Raw genomic sequence first — 21,507 nt, 5'->3', positions numbered from 1 at the left:
GTTGTTGTGTTTGTGCACTATAGGGTTTTGTGACCAAACATCTTCTTGATCTTTATCGTGTGGATAAACTGAAGAACTTTGTAGCCAGCAACCTTCTCAAGTTGGTGATTGAAGTCACGTATTAGGATTCACGCATTAGTTAGTCACGTACTTGGGAGTCGTGCATAGAAAGGAGAAATTGTCACTACAGAACAAGTCCAATTGGGTATTGGGATAAAATTTCAACTGTAAGTTGGTATAAAGTACTGGGATTCCTTTACTTATAACCACTTGTTGTAATAATAGTGGAATTTCGAGAGCAGTGACCTAAAAATCACCCGATGGGGTTTTTGTCGTTAAGTTTTCCCTATTTGTAAACAAATCACTGTGTCAAATTTATTTTTCGCTGCATATTTAGTTTATTGGTGATTTGATTGTGCTACCACGCGTTTGCATGTTAATTAACTTAATTAATTCACTTGGCTAAATTAATGGGTTAATTTATCACAAGGGGTCAATTCGTTTTTGGCCTATCAGATCTTTTGAAAATTTCATAAATATAGAGGATATAAAAAGAAAATGTGACCAAATGATGGATCTTTCAAACTTTGTATGCAATGAAAGTTATTGAGTGAAGTCGTAGTCATTGGCTATAATCAAGTTTGTAACTAAAATTTGTCTAAAAAAAAAATGGTGTATGCATTGAAGAGTATTTGGACTTTCAAGAAATTGTCAATGACCTCTTCTTTTTTCTTTTTTCTTTTTTAAAATTTTATCTTCTATTCAAACCTAGTTCAAATGGAAGTTATCATTGCCTAGCCAAAGCTTGAGTAAATTTGGCCTCAAACAAGAAAAATAAAATTACTGAGGGTTTGGTTATGCATTGGGATGGTGTTTGACGCCTCATGTCAAATGATCGATGGTCACGTCATTTTGACTGCTTCTCACAAATTTTTGTTAGGTTCGATAGGTTTAGTGTTGGCAAACCATAACAAGTAAGTTTTTTTCGATTAATAAGGTGTATTGTTGAATCCAATATGGAGACTTGAGATAAGCCAAAGGAAAATGAAATTTTTGTGATTTTGACACCTTTTCGACACCTTCTTGACACCTCTTTTAATTAAACTGCATGCAAATCCACGCAATGTGTGAGAATAAATAATTATTTTGTAATTGTAATATAATATATAATTTGTTCTCTAAAATTTGATGAAAATAATTTTTTTCTAAAAAATTAAACACTAATTAGGTCTTAAATTGAATCTTTTCGTAGGTTTCCTAATCAAGTTTAGCTAAAAATTTTACTTTTTTCCTTAATTTTTTTTGGTTGAAAAGTGTGAAATTTTATAATATTTGTGTTAAATCTTTAGTTTTGATTTAAAAATAAAAAGAAAATAGACAATAGAAACTAAAAATTAGAAATTTAAACTCTAAAATGCAATAAAAATGATAAATATTTGAAAGTCCTATTCTATCCACTTCAGTCATATTCAGTCCATTCTGTCCACTTTAGTCCTATTCAATCCATTTGGCTCACTTTGGTCCAATTTGGCCCATTTTTTCAACTTTGTTTCTATTCAATCCACAATGGTCCTATTCGGTCCATTCTATTGACTCTGGTCCTATTTGTTCCTATTCGGTCCATTACGTTCACTTTGGTTCTAATCTGTCCATTCATTCTTATTCAGTCTACTTTAGTCCTATTTGGCCCACTTTGGTCCTATTCGGTCCAGTTCCATCCACCTTGTTCCCATTCGGTCCACTTCTTTCCATTTGTTTCCACGTTAATCCAATTTGGTCCATTTTTGTCTATTTTTATGCACTTATATATAGGGAAAAGATATGTTTAAGTTGAGAGCACCTGTTCTAAATCTAAATTATATATATATAACTTGTAATATCTTAAACCTTAAGCAAAACATTTATTATTACTACACTTTTGTTGAGCCACATTAACATAGCATATCAGACCACAATGGTCTGATTAAATTTAAGTGAAAGTTTTTCTAAACATGAAAGTTATGAATAAACAAATCTAATTTTTAGAGTAATTACTCATTTGTTTTAAAGTCATTACTTTTAAATGAATTGCATGAGGTTGATTATACCTTCAAGTAAAATACATAAATAAATTATATATATATATATATATATATACACACATTTGTGTGTGTGTGTGTAGTTTTTATTTAAATAAATTATTCAAATCCTCCATTCTCTTAAAAGAGATTATTATGATAATCAAAACTCATAACAAACTTTGTTCTCCCTAAAACTTAAACAATTTTAAAAAGTAATTTTCATTGATATTATTCTTTTTTGAAAAAAAAAAAATTTCTTCTAAATATTGTTGTTATACATTATATTTTCCTAGTTTCTTTTGGTACAATTAAAACTTTTGAGTTTCAAAGTTATTATTCAAATTTTCATTCCCTGAAGGAGATTATTATGATAACAAAAACTTATCCTATAATTAAAATTGATATTACTCAAATAATTGATCGTACTGTTCACCTAAACTTTTATTTTCCCCTTCTTAAGTAGGTACATTAAATTGGACCGAATTGATCTCAAATGGACCAAATAGATCAAATTGGACCGAATAGACCTAAGTGGACCGAATGGACCAAATTGGAAGGAATGGACCAAAGTAAATCGAAGTTAACCAAATAGAGGGAATTGGACTAAAGTAAACCGATCTAGACTGAATAGATGAAGTGGACCGAATCGATTTGTTATTTGCATAGCCAAGATTGTGTTTTGATATAAACGCAAATTCTTACTTCCAAAATAATCAAGTATTAACTCAAATAAAAATCAAACTGAAAGAAGAGTTGCAAGAAAGAATAAAATCGAGAGAGAGAGAGAGAGAGAGATTCTAGTGATGCTATTAGGATTTCATTAGGCATTCCAAGCCAATGTAAGGCAATGCTAATGAAAGAGCAATGCTAACAAGCACAAATTATTTTAACATTTTTACAAACTGTTAATGTGGTAAAGTTTTATTGGTTTACTCCATGCCAACCACTAACATCATATTTTTACTTACTAATAACCATTCATCACATCAACAATTTATAAAATTCCTATTGAAAACATCAAGAAATGTTATTGAACGCTCTTAGCCTTTATATTTTACATGGCGTATTAATGCAATAATTAAAGAAACATAGAGTTAAGTACTCAAGTTCAACAATGCTCAATCATTATATATATATATATATATATATATATATATATTATGGCGACCCAAACCTACAAACGTTACTGTGTAAGACAGTGGATTTGGTTCCCAATTTATTTGTTGGTGGGTTTCCTCACAGTCCTACAAATTATGCTTCAAACAAAGCCTTGACAACCCAACAATCAAGTGTCCCTATGGTTTTCAGCCTAACAGCCTATTCCACTTGCTTCTTGCTTTCTCTACTCTCCTTTTTCTCTCCTACGCTCGTCTTTACTCTCTCTCTCTCTCTCTCTCTCTCTCTCTCTCTCTCTAAAAAACCAACCCCCCTTTATAACCCCCCTTTAGTGGGGTTCAAATCATTACTTTTCACTAGTCCCCATGCAATCCCACTTTCACCCATAAGCCTTAGAAAAATCATGTCTTCTGAAGATTCTTTTGAAACTTGTTCCAAACACCAAATTGTGTTTAGCAGCAAGTTTCCCAAAGGAACTAATTGTGCTCGTTTACCGACCTAAACTTGTCCACTACCTCATCATACCCCCTCGATTTATTAGTCAGTATTGGGCCCAATCGACCCCGAGCACAATAAGTTTCCCTTGAACGCTAGTTGTTGGTCCTTCATGCATTCATCCATGGACTGGTCCTAACCCTACAGTGTTGGGCTTTGGTCACATGGGCCGTTTAGGGTTACTTGGGACTGAGCCCCTACATATATATATATATATATATGTATGTATGTATGTATGTAAAGAATTTGTGATTTTCTATTGGAATATGTGGTCTCAATAGAATTCTATTCTTCATTAATGAAGTTTACACGAGTCATTGGTGCTTCTGAAATCAACTATTCAAAATTGTTTAGTTTTGAATTTTTTTTTTTTTAATTGTTGGTATATTATATGTATTTCTCATGTTGTCCCTTTTAGCCTATGAATTTGTTTCGTCAGGTATATAGTAAATTTAAGAACACCATAATGGTTAGTCCTCTCTCTTTTCTTTGTCATATATATATATATATATATATATATATTGGTTCTTTTGATGGGTTTTGTAACTTTCTTTGAATATTAATGTTTATTTATGAAAATTTTGAGAATGTTGCCCAAGTTAATCCTATCCCTTTTTTCTTTTTTGTATTCTTAATCTCTACACTGTTAATCACCTTTTGCAATGTTATTAAGGAATATGTTGCTTCTAATCCTTCTTTGGGTTAAAAGCTTCAACTCAATTGCTTTAGTCAATTAACTTGATAGTACCTTCAACTCCTCATGAAAGTTTTATGAATATTCTTTACCTAGATTTTATAGAGGCCCATTTGTTAGGTTCTAAAGATTTAGGATTAAATGTTAGAGTCCTAATTTGTTTATGTTGGCAAACCGAGAACAAAAACATGTCTAGAATAGGTGTTAGACATTGCTCAAAGTGTTTCAAGTCAAGTCTCAAGAATATTCAAGCCGTAGGAAAAAGAATTAAATTTCAGTGAAGTTTGATCAATCGAAGGATAGGCTTTACCGATCAAAAATCGTAGATAAACAAATTTTGCAAAATTTAATTAAGGCCCAAGCCAGCAAAAAAGTTTAGGGTTTTAGTCCAACACTCCTAAGTATAAAAGGAAAACCCTAATTACGTTTGGAAGAGTCTTGGAAGACTTGTGAGTTACTCATGTGAGATTTAAAAGGTTCTCTACCTTCTAACTCTACAAGTATCTACTGGAACAAGATCTACAATCAAGTGCTAGTGGAATCTAGTTGCTTGAAGATCAACAAGTGGTAATCTAAAATCTTTGAGTGGGATCTCAAAGTCATAAGCATGGGAGCTTATGTGCTGCAAATCCAAGAGAGAAGAGTCTATAGATTTAGAGCTTGCATGTGGTCGTGTCAGTAAGTTACTAATTAAGGTAGCAATAGATTTAGGCTTAAATCTTTTGTAAAAACATCACTTCTCTATTAGTGGTTTTGTTTGCCTTAAGGATAGCTAGGTTAAATTCTCTCTAGGTTTTTATCTTGAAACGGTTCATTTCATTGGTTTTCCTTGGTGATCATATCTGTATGTTATTTACTTTTTTGATGTATGCATGATATGGTCTTTCACCGTTTAACTTGGATCTCATAATTAACCTAAGTAATCACTTGGTTAATATATTAGGTTAAACAATTTGCTTTAAAAGGTCTAAACAAAGAAACACCATTGACTTCATAAAGCATATATTCAAGGTGTCAATTGTGGTACATATTTATTCACTCCTATTTTCCCTCTTCTTTCGAGTATCTAAGTTTTTTTTTCTTTTTTTTTTAATTTTAACATATTATCATTTTGTATGCCTTTTCAATTGGTTGTGTTGATGTGGTGCTTATGATGAGCAAGAGGTAAAAACAAACAACAATTCAAGCCACAAATAAATCTTATGGGTAAGTTTTATGGCTACTACTGCATTTGGCAGCAAATAGTGTATTCTCTAAAATGTAGCTTACAATAATTGTTAGGTCCTAAAAGTTTAGAAAAATTAGTAAACCATGAGCAAAAATTTGTCTAGATATAGATTCCTAAGTCTATAGGTATGTTTAGACAATGCTCAAGGTGTTGCAAGTTAAAATACAAAAACAAAAAAGGAAGTTGCAGATTCCAGAATTCGAAACATGCCAGGTTTGACCAATCAAGAAGAAGGCTCGATTAATTGAGACACGGATTTGTAGAATTTAATTAAAGCCCATCAGCTCATTAAGTGATTAAAGTCTCAAATCAAATTCTCCTAGTATTTAAAGGAAATCCTACGGCATGTTTTATGAAGTTTTAGAGAGAGAAGAGTGCTTCTTGTACCTCCTATTTAGGGGTGTGCAGCCAACCCACCAACCTGCCAAAACAGACCCAACTCAACCTAACTCCTCGAGTTGGGTCGATTTTTAAGGCTTAGTGTGTTGGATTGGTTTACAAAAATTTTTTTAATAGTAGGTTGGGTTGGGTTTGGGTCATAAAATTCCAAACCCAACCCGACCCACCTATATATTTAAAAAATATTATATAATTAGTAAAAATTTTAAAATAACCAACTCTTCCTATCTTATATAAAAAACCAATTGGTTTACACAAACCCTAGTAAATTACTATTTTTGTTTAGTCATTAGTGTTATTTGCCTTTAAGGAGTTACATTGATACTAATCTTTAGGTATTTTTTTAATATATTTATATTTATATTTTTTTCTACTGAATTTAATAATAATAATAAAAACATTTGTCCAACCCACAGGTTCAACCCCACCCATGTGGGTTAACCCGTGGGTTGGGTTGGATTTATTTGATGGGTTGGGTTGGGTTGGGTTGAATTTTTTTGACCCACCATGGTGGATTGGGTAAAAAATCCCATTAACCTGACCCAACTTGACCCATGCACACCCCTACTCCTATTGTAGATCTAGGGTTTCTATACCCAAATCTCTCAAAATCTTCTACTGGCAATATTCCTTGAAAAAACCCAAGATTCGGTGTTGGAGTTAAGTTGTTGCGTATAAGATCAACAACTATTGATAATCTAAAGCTTTGAGTGGGATCTCAGTCTCAGAGTCACAAACAAGAGTATTTGTGTTTAATAAATTCAAATAAAAGAGTCCGTGTTTTCGAAGCTGCGTGTAATCATGTAAGTAAGTACTACAAGAGGTGGTTTTAGATTTAGGGAAAAATCTATTGTAAAACTTCCATTCTATATAGTGAATTTGTTGCCTTAGGATAGTTTAGGTTAAATTCTCATAGGTTTTTTACCTTGAAATTGGAAAGTTTCATTGGTTTTCTGGGGTCATCATATTGATTGGCTTCTTTATTTTTTCACATTAAGTGATATGATCATTTGTGTTCAACCTAGATCTGAAAAATAAACCTAAATATCAATTTGGTTAATTAGTTAGGTTAAACAATTTGTGTGTACAGGAATCTAAATTTACAAACAGTAACATCTCAAATTACAACTTACCGATAAAAATTCAAATCAAATGAAAATTAATTCCTAATTCTAGTCTAATTTTGGGATGTGTCCAATTATTTTTTATTTTATTTTATTTTGATGCCAAGTGACCTCCATCCATAATGCTCAGTGTAAAAACCAAGAGGAATATCTCATCTTCACAATTGTTGAATGTTACTTTGGATATGCACGAGACAGATGCTAGCTAGTAGTAGTACAATAAAATATTGTAAGTCTAACTCCCATTTTATTTAGGTGGCCACTATAAAGTTCTATGTAGACATTATTAGTTATAGAAGAAATATAATGTAGTGGTGGGTAAGACAGAAAACTAAATGGTACATAATTGTAAAAGAATTTAAAACTCGCTATGCCACTCTGAGTTACATAGTTTTGGATGGCAATGGAACATGCTTGCGGTATTCTCCAAGAGCCCACAATGGGAAAACATTTCTATATGCTGAATAGTGCAACATGCAGTTTTTCAAGTAGACTCCTGTGGTTTCCTGCCACGACAAAGTAATTAGTGATTAATTAGAAATTATTGGAAGTAAAATTTAAGCAAAGTATAGTACGTCATGTTATTTTACATTCTTGTCTGCCTTTTTTTTAATTAAAATAGAAAGTGATAGCTTTATTAGTTGTGTTGCAACTTGCAAATTAAATACTATAAAGTTTCTTAGTCAAGGGAAAAATCTATGTTCCATAATGGAATAATGATATCTATTCTCTAGTCAATTTTCATATTTCTATTTGTTATTTGAAGTTATGTTAAACAAAGACACCTGTTGAGGAAAATCGCCATTTTCCAATTGGGAATTGATTATCAGCTTCGCTGCGCGATGAATAGGTGTCGGGTCTCTTTCAGCCTATTGCAAGTAAAATTTTATTTTTAGTATTATTCAAGAAAAACATACGATAACACAATATAAATGTAATGATAAGCTTTTAAACCATAAACTAACCTGTCTGGCAAGAATAAGACCCATCATTGCCCATGAAGTTTGTACCAAATTTGATCGGTTTACATCGAGAGGTATATATATCTATGACCAAGAATAGAGAATTTGTTATTTTAATTTTGATGGAAGAATCTATACAACATCTACAAAATCTCATTTAAAACAAGAATAGATATAAATTTCTTTAAATTGAATCATTGATCTACAAAAACTTCATTGAACCAAATTGATGTAACGAAAGATATTAAATATGAAAAGAAAAAGAATTTAGAGTCTTAAAGCAAAATCCATGGTTAAACACTACCTTTTCCGGGCATGAAAGATGACTCTCTGACCAGCCACCATCGTCTTTTTGTGTACTGAGTAAAAAATCAACAGCTTTACGTATAGCAAAACAATTGTTGTAAGTCTTTCCCACTGCAACTAATGCTCCAAGGGCAAACCATGTACCATACAGAAAACAAATTCCCCAATTTCCATACCTATGAGAAAGTATCATCTTGTAATTGATTTGTATTACATCTATATATAAAACTATGATAAAAATAATTGTAAACAAATGTTTCAAATTCATCATGTAAATAATCTAACCATAACAATAATAATGATATCTAGTAAACTAGTACATAAGCATACCAAGAACCATCGGGCATTTGTATGTCTAGAATGTATTGGACTGCTTTTTTAATTGAATTCTCAATCTCCTTTTTCCTGTGCTCAGGGTGCAACTTCTTAAACAAAAGTAAAGCTTGGATTGATGATGCAGTGCACTCAACATACTCATGCTCAACAACAATACCCTCAAAGAATTCTGTGGGATTAAGCCACTAGAAGGAAAAGAAAAGGTAATTAATTTTCCACTGATATATGATAATTAAGAGTGGATATATCAACATAAATTTCCAAATGAACATTTCAACGACAGTTCAATATGTTAAGGTACTAACTTCTAACCACTCTTGAGCTCCTGCGGGCTCCCAAGCTGATAAACCTCCATTCTTACTCTGCATTATTAACATGAAAATTGGTATGAATGTTAAGAACACATAGAACATGTAATTCAGCAGTAAGATTTTCAAATTTTGAATTCTATAACAAATTATTGGGTAGTATAACATTACTTAGATATAGTAAATATTGAACCCAACCCATATATATATATATATATATATATAGTAAAGGTTCGGTTAATGTATGCCCTTAACAAATCCCTTTTTGGAAAAATTTTATTAGAAATTGAAAAAGCTGTAAAAACTTTTTCAATTCCTGATAAATTTTTTTTTCCCAAAAATGGTATACTATATTGTGTGTCCTTATGGCACACGTTAGTAAAATCCATATAATAAATGTTGAAAAATTATAAACAATTTTGGTTTTTTAAGAAGAATATTCTTAGATTAACAAATCTCTCTACATTTGAACAAGTAATTTTCAGCATTTTTAGGTACATCTATAACAATGGTAGCTTGTATTACCTATTCACGCCTATGCATGCAAAATAAGTAAACAAAGATATACAACTCCATGTTAGACTAATGGTTAGATGATTTCTTCACCAATTCAAACTTGTTTGAACTTTTAGGAAGAGTGATAATTTATAATGACATCATAGCAATTAGACTATAACTCCCATTAATTTAACAAGTTAAAAGTTTTTGCTATAATGGTAAAATCAATTAAATTCGTCTCTTCCCAAGGGCATAAGTTTTTGCTACAAGTAGTAATTTATCATTCCTGGAAAAATTAATCCTCACCTGTAAATAAAGTAGGATATTTACTGCATCAAACAAGCACTCAGGTTCCATTTTCTCACCAACAATTTCAGGTGGCATCATTGCAAAAAGCAAGCAACACTGTGAAGTATAGGAGAATTTGGTCACACATTGATTATGGACAAGTAGCAACAGTAGAATTTGAAGAAGCATTAAATAGAGTTATTTACCTTCAAACATTCTGCAGTGCAATCAGAAACTTGTAATCCATGATCTTGATCAGAGAAAGTCCATGATCCTTTAGAAATGTGACGATGCATTTTTCTAAAGTCTCCAGCAGGATTGTTCCTCACCTTTACATTGTTTAAGGGGAACACAATGACTCCAAATGATATATTGACAATGACTTTCCGAAGCAAAAATGTAGACTTTTATGATTTAAGAATTGAAAATCAAACCTGGGATCTTTTTATGAACTCGTGCCCTTTCGCCAATACCGGTCCAATTTCATCAATGAGATCACTAGCTAAAAGAGCTTGAATACTAAAACCCGCATCCCACGATTGACTACCAAAACTCTACACACAAATTGCATATATCAAAGTCAGCAATTTATGCAAATGGATAGGTAAAAAGTTTTGCAATTGTTTTGCATAAAATGTGTACTAACATGTGCCTTGATTCCATCTTCAGCGACCCATATGTATTCTTTCACCCTAGCAAGATGCTTCTTATAAGCATCCCCATTTGGATCTTCAACCCAACAAGCAAGCATACACATCGACTGTTCAATGCAAACAGTATTAGGAGGAATATTATATAGCCCAAAGCAACCATGTCTATGGCTTTTCTAGAGCACTGTAGAATCACATTACCTTTTCCACAACCCCAATGGTAATGTATCTAGTGACTTCATCTTCATAGTGAATGAGCTTCATTGCTGCTTTAAGAGCTTTTTCTCTAACCAATTTATTTAAAGGCCAACGAGTGAGAATAGGCTCAGTTAATATGTATAGGCTATCCCAAAGTAGATCTTGTATCAAAGGATGTGGATAGTAGATATCCTCCTGTAGTAATTGATTTCCACAATCAATGCATTAGCAAAAAAAAAAAAAAAATGAATGCATTGAAAGATGTGTTTAAAAGACTATATGGTAAATGTCATTCCACAATTATCAACCATGAAAATTGTTGGAATATTGACGAGTGAGTGACGTGATTATCTAAGTATTAAATTTCTAGATTGGATACTAATGACAAGATTGAGTGATTAATATAATGTAACTGGGTCCGAACCTAAAGGCTTAGCTTTTGGGTCATGTTATGTCCTTATATATCATATTAATTCTTCAATTGAAGTCTTCTCATGGTGTTATCTCCTCATCAAATGTAAACTCACCTTTGCGCATTGATGACGTGCTTTGGCCCAATTAACTTCACTGTAAGGTTGAGTGTAAAGTTCCTCCCTTAATTGAAGAATAAGAGGTGTGATTGGCCCAACAAACCTTCTCCCATATAAGTATGAAAAAGGCAAGTACACCAACCGACAATAGATCCACATTTTGGCTGCATTTTGGGCACCACAAAATTGATATGTTATTATTAGAATTTGGTGCATTAAAAGGAATGTCAAACCTCTGTAGTGACAAATGCATCAAAGAAACGAACTAACTTTGTTAAACATCAACCTAATTGATTTTAGAAAGGTTCCACGTGCAATAATGATTTAAAATACTTAATGAAGAAGTAATCATATATTGTATAAACCTGGATACATGGGAACATATGGAGGAAGAAGCCAAAATTCCGGAGGCATTGGGTTGGCTCCAGCCCATTCAAACACACCAAGTATCTACAGGTTACAGGACATCGCATACTAGTGTTAATTATCAACAGAAAGTCATCATGCATGGTGAGTACTTGAAACCAAATATGTTCATTTCTCAAATTGTGAAATAAATATGACTATATTTTAATTAAAAATATAAATTATTTTGAGTATCTAACTCTAATTTGATGTGAATCTTCACAAATAAATAGTCATACCGAAAGCCATGACTTTCCCCAAGAAGATATGTGTGTTGCACCACCACGATCAAGGACCCATTTTCTTGCTCTTGCACAAGCATTGTCTTGACCACCATCAGGTCCTTCCCCAAGTATTCGCATACAAATGTAGCTGAGAATTGTGCAAAACATGATGCTGTGGCCTCCTATGTAAAATCCCCATCCACCATCTTCATTCTAAAAACAAAAAACAGAAAATGAAAGTGAAATTTTTTGCAAAATCTCTATTCTTATTGATTCAATAAAAATTTTATACTTTCAAGAATATATACCTGATGGTTGTATATGTAACGAAGAATTTCTTTTTTATACTCAGCTGGGAAGACAGTATTAAGATGTCCTGTAATGTAAAAACATAATACCTGCATTTTTTGGATCAAATACAAGAAAAATAGTAGTTATATCGAGCTGAAAGCCAAACTAGTTCACTAGCAAGGATGTTATTTGGAACAATTTCATTGTTCACAGTCAACTCAAACTTAATTAGAAGATATTCTAGAGGTGTATATTTACTTGACAAATTATAATGGTAATAAATTAATAACAATATTGAAAGCTTAATAATGATAATGGTGCAACTCACAAAAGGAGGAAGGAAAAACAACGGGCCAGCATTTTCAGCAGGCCAATGGCCATCACAAGACTGCAAGGCCGCATAGAAATGGACAGCCCTCCTCAACGTAATTGTGGCCTTTTCATATGTGATTTCCTCTCCATCCTCAATCTTAACTGGGGGAATTGTATGTTTGAAGTTTTTCTCCCTCAAAAACTGAAATCATTTCAACAATTCCTCAGTCATTAGCAAATAAAATTTCAAAAATTATACTTTTACACACATTCAAAAATTAAACAGATCAACGAAATGCACATGTACCAATTATACATTTAAATGACCACGCAATGCAAAGATAATGTCGGCTATATGATTATTAGTGGAAGAGTGATTCTAGCGATATTATATATCGGCCTACTTTTTAAATTTTAAAAATAAAATAATTAAAAATTTTATTTATTATATTATTGTTGTGAATTCGTCAATTTCGTACCGGAGACTGTTTCGGTTTAATCAAATGAATTATATATTTCGGTAACCGTCAATACCAATATACTGTTTCGAAATTACTACTATATATATATATATATAAACTAAATATTTTTTGAAAAATAATAAAAACATTATAAATTTTATTACAATTCATATAAAAATTGATATGACAATTGATGTGATTGGTAAATGTGAATTAGTAAAATATAATAAAATTAAAATCATATTTTATTAGTAATACTTTAATTTTGATAGTCATACCGAAAAAATTGTAACATTTTTAGGATCATACTAACGAGTGCCTTTAAGGCATTAATTAATAATTTAATTAAAAAAAGTTTTTATGAGAAAAAAAAGTAATTAATATTTTAATAACTTTTTTCATTTTCCATAAAAGTGATGTCAAAATTTTACTAAGATGGATTGTTAATCAATATCCTAAAAATACTCATTAGCATTTCTCATATTTTTAACATAAATTTTTTTTAAATATACTACATCTATAATATTTTCTCAATACTTTTACAAAAAATCATAAGTGACTATTTATTGTTAGTTCTAATTTAAACATAGCACTAAAATAACTTTTTTGTCCTACAATAAAAGAGAAATAATATGTCTATAATATTTCTACAATATTTCTATAACAAATCATAAGTGACAAATTGTTACTAATTGTTATTATTAAAACAAAAAGATAATCTTAACATTAATTTAAAATTTGAACCAACAATAATTAATTACTTCTAATTTATTATAAAAATATTATATACATAACATCTCTATCAAAAAAACTCGTTGCATCTTAATACTTAAAACTGATTGTAAAGGTGCCGTAAAAATACGGTAAAGCCCACATTTTTATTTTTGTTTTGGTACACGAATCTCAATTTTCAACTCCCTGCCGCCAACAAATAGTTTTTAATAACTCACTCTCTTTATTTTTATCTTGGTTTTATCTCCTCCACATGTTTACGTCAAGTCTTTATCTCATTTCAAATTTCAAAAAGCAAGTCTTTATCTCCTTAGTTTCCTATGGTCAGTCTTCACATGGGCACCCAAAGCAGCACTCTTTGAAAAACAGTAAAGACATAAAAAAGGGAAGAAGATTAAAGGAACACAGACGTGAAATTTGTTGAGACCGAGAGAGAGAGAGAGAGAGAGAGATGCATCAGATCGTGAGATTTGTTGAGAAATTATCTGAGGCGACTGAAAAATTACAGAAAAATCTGTGTTTTTTTGTTTCGGGCCGGTATCCATTTTCCGGCCGAAATCTGGTATTTCTGCCGGTACAGCCGAAACGTTGTACCGTACCAGTGTAAAAACCGGAATGACACACCCCTTGTTCCACTTCAGATGAAATTTCGGCCGGTACAGAGCTGAGCCTCGGTGAAGAAAAAAAATAAAAAAAAAAATAAAGAAGAAGAAGAGATGACGATGAGAACAGAGATTAGAGGAGAAGAGTACTGTTTTTGCCGTAGAGGAGGTCCCTTGCTGGTTGTTGATGGCAACAATCGAACTGTAAACATCTGAAAAAAATGTGAGGTTTGAAATCTTGAACTAGCCTGACTCTGGGGGATCCGGATCCTCTCCATTTCCTTTGAAATGGAGAGGCCTCCAGTACACGGTCAGGATTTTCCATGGAGAGCATCAATGGTCAAAAACGTGCCACGTCATTTAAAACCCAAACCACACACTTAACTGTACACTTAACTGGGGTTAGACACTTAACCCATCTGAATATTTCAAACTTAACCCATCTCAGACCAAACCCATCTCAATATTTCAAACTCTCTGTCTCACTCTCTTCTCAATATTTCAAACCCACTTCTCTCTCGCCTCGCCGTCACGGTGCGAAACACAAACAAAAGAAACCCACTTCTTTCTCGCCTTGCCGTCACGGTGAGGATATCTACGATTTGATCAAGCTTTTAACTCAGCTCCTCGCTCAGTTCCTCGCTCACAACACAGGCAGGTTAATAAGTTACGGATTGAGGGAGATGGTTCTTTAGATGATGTGCCTGAAATGCACCATGTTGAAGGGGCATTTGTAGAAACAGTATTGTAAGTTAAAAGGATTTCCCAGGTTGATTTCACAACTTGTATGGTGTTTTTTCTGTTCTGCTTCTCTCCTTTCTACAATATGGGTTATCTTTATCAAATCTACTAAGCTTATATTAAGTGAGTCATTCTGATTCTGCAAACCAAAGGTAAAATCTCCTCCTCAAGATATATTACTAAAGCTGGAGAGAGAGCCAATCTTTATAAAGATTCAATCTTTATCTCAAAAAATTAAAAATAAAAATTCAGATTGACTCTAACTTGCATCCAGCCACCAAAACAACAATATAAACTCACCAAGACAACAATATAAATGCAGAAAAATGATCTAACATCAAATAAGATAAGCATAAACAATATAAACCTCTGTTTTGGCAAGATATAAACCTCTGTTTTGGCAAGATAGAAACAGAGATGCTCTGAAGTTGAACTTGGAACCTTCTGTGAAGCTTTTTTTTTTTTTTTTGGTTAAAATCTGTGAAGCCACGAACTCAGCAACCTCTATCTCACGTTTCCCTCCTAAAAGGTCTTTTTTGTTTTCCGAAGAACTTGCACGGATAACCTTTGTTTCAGTTTTCCCGCCTAAAAGGTTTTTTTTTTTTTTTTTGTTTTCCAGTACAATTTGTCCGATTGAGTTAAACATGGGTTTGGTCTCAGATGGGTTAAGAGCCTAACCCCAATACATGATCCTAGACTTTTTATAGTGATATTTCACTGGCCTAAAGGAAATCTACGGTAGAATTTGTTGGGGGATTTTGAGAAGTTGGGGATGAAGATGCATAGAAGCCTATGTCCATTGTGTTGCCAGAGTTGGGGGATTTTTGGATTTATGTCTCTGTTCCTCATATCCCAAGCTTCAACTTTACATAATGTAGACTATAAATATGAAAAATGCCAACAGGAAAAGTCTTCTGGAGTTCTCGATAATTCTCCCATCAAGAAAATTAAGGATAACAGTAAACCAGAGATTTCTGGGTTTACAATTAGTCCAGACATCTCCCTTACCGTTGACACACCCCAGGTGGGGGGAAATGTAATCCTTACATTATGATTTCTCTTTTCTTCTCTTTGCTCTTTCCAAAATCTCTGTGTTACTCTGTGTCTCAACTCTCAAAAAGATTGCGCAAGGCCTAGGAGGGAAAAGAAGAGAAACAACTTTGAGAGTTGGAGATGAGAGAAAATCCTCGGAGATGAGAGTTGGAGATGAGAGTTTGAACTTTGAAATTTCAGATGGGTTGGTGAGAGAAAAGAATAGGCTGATCTAACCCAAGGTTTGGGTTAAGTTCATGTGGTTTGGGTTAAGTTTATGACGTGTCCAGTTTTTGAGCGTGGATCATTTTCAGAAAAATCCTGACCGTGTACTGGAGGCCTCTCCATTTCAAAGGAAATGGAGAGGATCCGGATCCGACTCTGGGTGTTTCAAGTTTCAACTTTCAAGAGAGAAAGGTCAGTGATTTGAGATGATTGTGATGTCCGAAAGTCTTAAATGATGAGGAGAGAGGAGATAAAACACACTAAATGTGAGATGTGAAAGCTCATTCATCACGTGGGCATCTGTGAAGTAAACATGTGGTTGTGGACTTTTGGGGTTATGTTTTTTATTTCTTAACTTAATTTGCTTAAAACTTACGTAATTATTGCCATTTATAATACTGTACATGCAACTAGGATTCCTAAGCAATAGTGTTATTATTACACATATTTGATGTGATGATTATTTTATATATATATATATATAAATATTTTACAAATATTAGAAGAGTAAAAGGTGGAGTTCAAGTTTCTAAAAAAAAATTTCATATATATATATACACTTAAATTAAATTAAAGTAAAATTTTTATCTTATATAAAAAAAATAAAAATAAAATAACATTGTTGGTTGTTGATTGTCCATAATATTGTGTAACATCATCGTATCCAGTAATATTGTGTAACATTATGCAATAAGTGATTTTTTTACTTTCACATTTATTGTATTTGTTTATAATTATCCAAAATGTAAATTCTATTTTTGATAAAATTATAAATAAATATTTTTTTAATCCCACTTTATTTTAGATTTTTTAACAATGTCAAATTAAATTCATTATTTTATATAATAGTAATAATAATTTATATATTTTTTAAAAAACTAAAACATCCTAAAACGGTACATCAAAATAAGTTGGTATCGAATATTTTATTTTGCTCGAAAGACCGAAACGGGTTTGAAACAAAATTAATAACATTAAATTATATAAAAGTTTGTGTTAAACTATTGGATTCTACTGGATACAAAAAAACAGCTATTGGATGGCATTATTTATTTATTGCATTAATGGCATCCATGAAAAGTAGAATGAGTCAACAATCAACACCAATAAAATATTATTCCCTCAAAAAAAAAAATGCACCAATAAAATATTAAAGGTAGGTAAGACTTTCTCCATTTGCTTTTGAAACAAATATTCAGTTTCGATTGTTCCAAATAAACAAAAAGGAAAAAGAAAAAGACACGCAACCAATTTCACAGTTTTGTTTTTTTTTTTTTTTTTTTTTTTTTTTTTTTTTTTTTACCGAATAGTAGTTTTATGTGAGAATAATATTGCATTAATTATGATTTGTGATCTTAGATATTGTGAAAGAACTAAAAATAGAATTAAGACGATACTATAGTACATGTCTATAAAATTTACCCTTGAGTGTAATTGGTTTTTTAAATTTTAAGTGAGTACTATTAGTCTTTCAAGTTTTAAAATTAAATTATATAAGTTCGTTTGTTAATTGATGTTAATGGTATTATTTACATGGCTAAAGAAATAGTGACTTGACTTTTTTTTTTATAGATGATATGGCATTTATCTAAGAAAAAACTACAAAAATTATTTTACACTTCAAAAACCTATTAATATCAAAATACTTGATCAAGTAAGTAACAGACAATACCAAATCAAACATTATTAGAGCTATTTTTTCCAATTAATTACGTGACAATTTATAAGATTATCCATATCTATCTGTATTATTTAAACAAGTCATATGACTCAATAAAAACTATAATGGATGACCTTTTTAATTACTACATCATGGGTTGAAGTAAGATACTTAAAGAATTTGTTAAAATTGTTGTGACGTGTGAGACTGTTATTGAATAAAATAAAGAAAGGTCATATCATTATTCAAATGGTCATGTTGATGGGTGCCTTTAGAGTAGGGATAGAGACATTCTTTGGCTTTGGCTTTAGGGGCAATGAGCCGTCCTAAAATTAGCAATTTGTTTGTTCAATAAAATTACATTAGTCACCATAAAAATAGCAAACTCTCCCCCCCCCCCCCCCCCCAAAAAAAGAAAAAAAGCCTAAGTTAGGCTTTTTTTTTTTTTTTTTTTTTGGGAGTTTACTAGTTTTAACATTAGTCACCATAAAAATAGCAAACTCTCCCCCCCCCCCCCCCCAAAAACAAGAAAAAAGCCTAAGTTAGACTTTTTTTTTTTTTTTTGGGAGTTTACTAGTTTTAAGGAGGCTAAGTGTAATTTTGTAACTTTACTGTTGGTGATTTTGTCAAAATTGGGTTAGGAAGCAACAAAAACGAGTAACGCATGGATGTAGAAAAGGTGGAGAAAAAGCAAATAGAAAAAGAAAGGTCTGGAAAATATGGAATGAGTGTATAATATAATTTTATATTACTTTTGACACATTAATATATTGGGATTATATATATATATATATATATATTAAGGGAGTCAGTTAGGATGATATTGATTCCCTTACTTTTTAATATTAATTGGAGATTCATAATAATTTTCTTTTTATACTACAATCGCCTTAAGTTGAAATGATTTAAGGCAATTGTTAAGTTATTAATAAATTATTCCAGGAATTTTTTGACATTATTTATATAAAAAATAGAAAGAATTGAAAAAAAAAATTAATTTTTTTCTCCATAAAAACTTACTTAAAATAGTTAACTTAAAAAAGTCAAGCAACATTAGTTAATATTTCCCTCGTGTAAAAGTAATTAAAAAAAAAAAAAAAAATCTTGTGAACACGTGAAATTAATGTTTTGACCGAAAAATCATTAGTTTAATTAAGGTACCTGCATTCGCCAGAGAAGATCACCGCAAGCCGGGAATTGACGTCGATTTTTGTGGAAATTTTGACGAGCCTCTTCAACCTCAGCTCGCTCTTCTGGTGTACCAGCATCCGGGTCAAGCTCCCATGTCTGTCTTCCGGCGAAGTTATTTGTACTAAAAAGGTAAGGGTCATTTTTGCCCTCTCCAACCTTCAGCTTCCACATCCTCTTTTAACTTCAACGATACCAATATCTATTTTCATATAACAATGAGTATCAGTGATAGTAAATCATATATATAGTTATGGCTTATGACCAATATTATTTTATGAATCAAAGTTGTGTTAGAGGGTTAATTCTACAAAGTAATCGTAACCCTCTTATGCCAAAAATGATAATATAAATAACTATTTACATGACTGGTAAACTTTTATCCAAAAACAAAATGAAACATGTGTTTGTTTTGTCTCCCCACAGAATACATGCTATAAAATGTGAGAGTTAGAGATCTTGAATGTTTTCTTAAATGGAAAAAGGAAAAATTGATGTCAAAAGTTAGATTTATTTTTCTAAATTAATATAACAATGAGACCTTACCTAAAGTTGTCCCATTAGGCTCCTCAATGCTTTGATATGAGGCTAACTATGAGATTTTGTGGTCATGCACTTCTTATTGATTAAATCGAAGAACCCTTTGTGACATATATGCAGCACTCAAAACAGGTGTTCTGTGTCTAGCTAGAACTTACAATACAGAACTGGCCTGTGTAGTTCTGTGGTCTTGGACATGTTGAAACTCCTCCTTATATAGAATAAAGGTTGCACCGGGTTCTCTCTCTCTCTCTCTCTCTCTCTCTCTCTCTCCTTAAAAATCTACATATTAATTAGATCTCTCTCTCTTTCACACTCTGAGCAAGTAAAATTAAAATATTAACTCGGTAGGGTGAACCAAAGAGTCCGGATTTGTATTTAATGCAAAGTCAAATGTGTGAAAATATAAATTTATAGCCTATTGGACTTTGATAAATAATAGAACTTCCCTAAACAACTCTTAGCTTTGTTACAGCCATTAGATAGTGAGCTGAGAAAAGGGTTAATCGAATCCTCACCGTCCAAGTCTTATCACCGTCTAAGTCTAGGTCTTTCTTATTTTAATACTTTCAGGTTTTGTATGTACTCTTTTTCATACTAACAGGTTTCGAATGAACTACTTCTCTTTCATGCTTTCAGGTTTCGTATAAATTCTCTTTCATTCCTCTCATATTCATAGTAAAGTCCATTCTGTTACGGAGTCAAGATTTCAGTCTAGAGAGGTAAGATTTATAGTCAATATTAAAAACAAAATTAATCTAAAAAATATTAATTGATAATAATAACAAAATTGACATGGTAAGAATGTGATTAGTGTTACTAGACAAAATAATAGAAAATTGTATAAATTTTTTTTTTTTTTTTTTTTGGTGTGATGGTGATACATAATCTTATAAGATTAATATAGTAAAATTTGTAATATTAGTAACATTACTTAACAAGAAAAGTGATATAAATAGTGAAAAGAAAAAAAAGATACAAAACAAAACAAAACACCGGTAAAATGGGTTAAAACGTGTATAAGGATGTTAGCTACTTTAAAGCTATAACTTTTTCACCTGAGTAGATTTGATCTGGATCCTCTCCATTTCTATTTGAAATGGAGAGTGTCCAGTTAAGGGACCAGATTTGCTTAAAATAAATCAAAGGCTTAAACTGTGCCACGTCAATTAAAATTCAAGTCAGTAAACTCTTCAAGTTCAACCGGGGTTAACAAACTTAACTCTTCAAGTTCAAATGGGTTTAAACTCTTCACTTAAACTCTTCAAGTTCACTGAATAGAAAAGCTTTGCGTTTACTCTGTGTTAACTCTATTGAAAAAGAAAAATACACAACAAAGATGGACGCTAAGAACCAGGGCCGGCTCAATGAATTTGGGGGCCCTAGGCGAATACTTTAAATGGGGCCTTTTATTTTATTTAATTATAAATTCATATTTTTTTTCAATTAAAATTTATTTTTCTTACTTTTTGAGAGGCAAAATTACTAATTAAATTTTTGCATTCAAGTTCCGCTAACATTTCCTTTTCAATTGATAATATGGCTAATCCACTTAATCATTCTTGTGACATAATTGATCTTAAATAGGATTTTATTAATTTTAATTTTGAAAAACTTCTTTCTGCGGAAGCAACTGTAATAGGTATAGTTAGTAATATTCTAAAAGCAATACATGCATTTGGAAAAGATTCTAGCTTCTTTATATAATTTAGTACATTAATTGGAGAGTTATCATTTATTTGCAAAACTTCTTTTAAAAATTTTAGTTCTGAAAATAAATTTAAGCCATCAATATCTTAATAAGTTTCATGTGTAAGAAAACATTCAAGATTAAGACAATTTTTTTCTAAACTATCATTATCTAGTGATTTTAGTTTTTCAAAATTAAATAAAAAACCAAAA

At 31.6% G+C, this 21,507-nt stretch overlaps 1 protein-coding gene across 1 annotated transcript; it reads right to left on the bottom strand.

Moving 5' to 3' along the window:
• Positions 1-7,346: 7,346 nt before the first annotated feature.
• On the bottom strand, positions 7,347-19,772 carry LOC115989781 (beta-amyrin synthase-like). The gene is made up of 18 exons (XM_031113652.1): positions 19,612-19,772; positions 19,039-19,267; positions 12,441-12,626; positions 12,130-12,219; positions 11,837-12,034; positions 11,558-11,642; positions 11,190-11,356; positions 10,666-10,857; positions 10,461-10,574; positions 10,249-10,368; positions 10,021-10,143; positions 9,833-9,931; positions 9,026-9,082; positions 8,715-8,905; positions 8,383-8,560; positions 8,082-8,162; positions 7,902-7,985; positions 7,347-7,622 (listed from the first exon to the last, which is right to left on the bottom strand). The coding sequence occupies exons 2-18, from the start codon at positions 19,237-19,239 to the stop codon at positions 7,500-7,502; spliced, it is 2,289 nt and encodes a 762-aa protein (XP_030969512.1). The 5' UTR covers positions 19,240-19,267; positions 19,612-19,772; the 3' UTR covers positions 7,347-7,499.
• Between the last annotated feature and the right edge of the window lie 1,735 nt (positions 19,773-21,507).

Source organism: Quercus lobata, chromosome 5 (assembly GCF_001633185.2).
Source record: "Quercus lobata isolate SW786 chromosome 5, ValleyOak3.0 Primary Assembly, whole genome shotgun sequence".
Taxonomy (NCBI): Eukaryota; Viridiplantae; Streptophyta; class Magnoliopsida; order Fagales; family Fagaceae; genus Quercus; species Quercus lobata.
This window is presented reverse-complemented; position numbering and strand designations above follow the sequence as displayed.

What these genes read in the sequence shown, in the direction of transcription:
- LOC115989781 (XM_031113652.1), bottom strand. Translation starts at nt 19,239, where the DNA reads ATGTGGAAGCTGAAGGTTGGAGAGGGCAAAAATGACCCTTACCTTTTT. An exon ending in AGTTCATAAAAAGATCCCAG is followed by an intron (nt 10,144 to 10,248) that starts GTTTGATTTTCA and finishes AACAATGTAAAG; the next exon opens with GTGAGGAACAATCCTGCTGG. An exon ending in GTCTTATTCTTGCCAGACAG is followed by an intron (nt 7,986 to 8,081) that starts GTTAGTTTATGG and finishes TACTTGCAATAG; the next exon opens with GCTGAAAGAGACCCGACACC.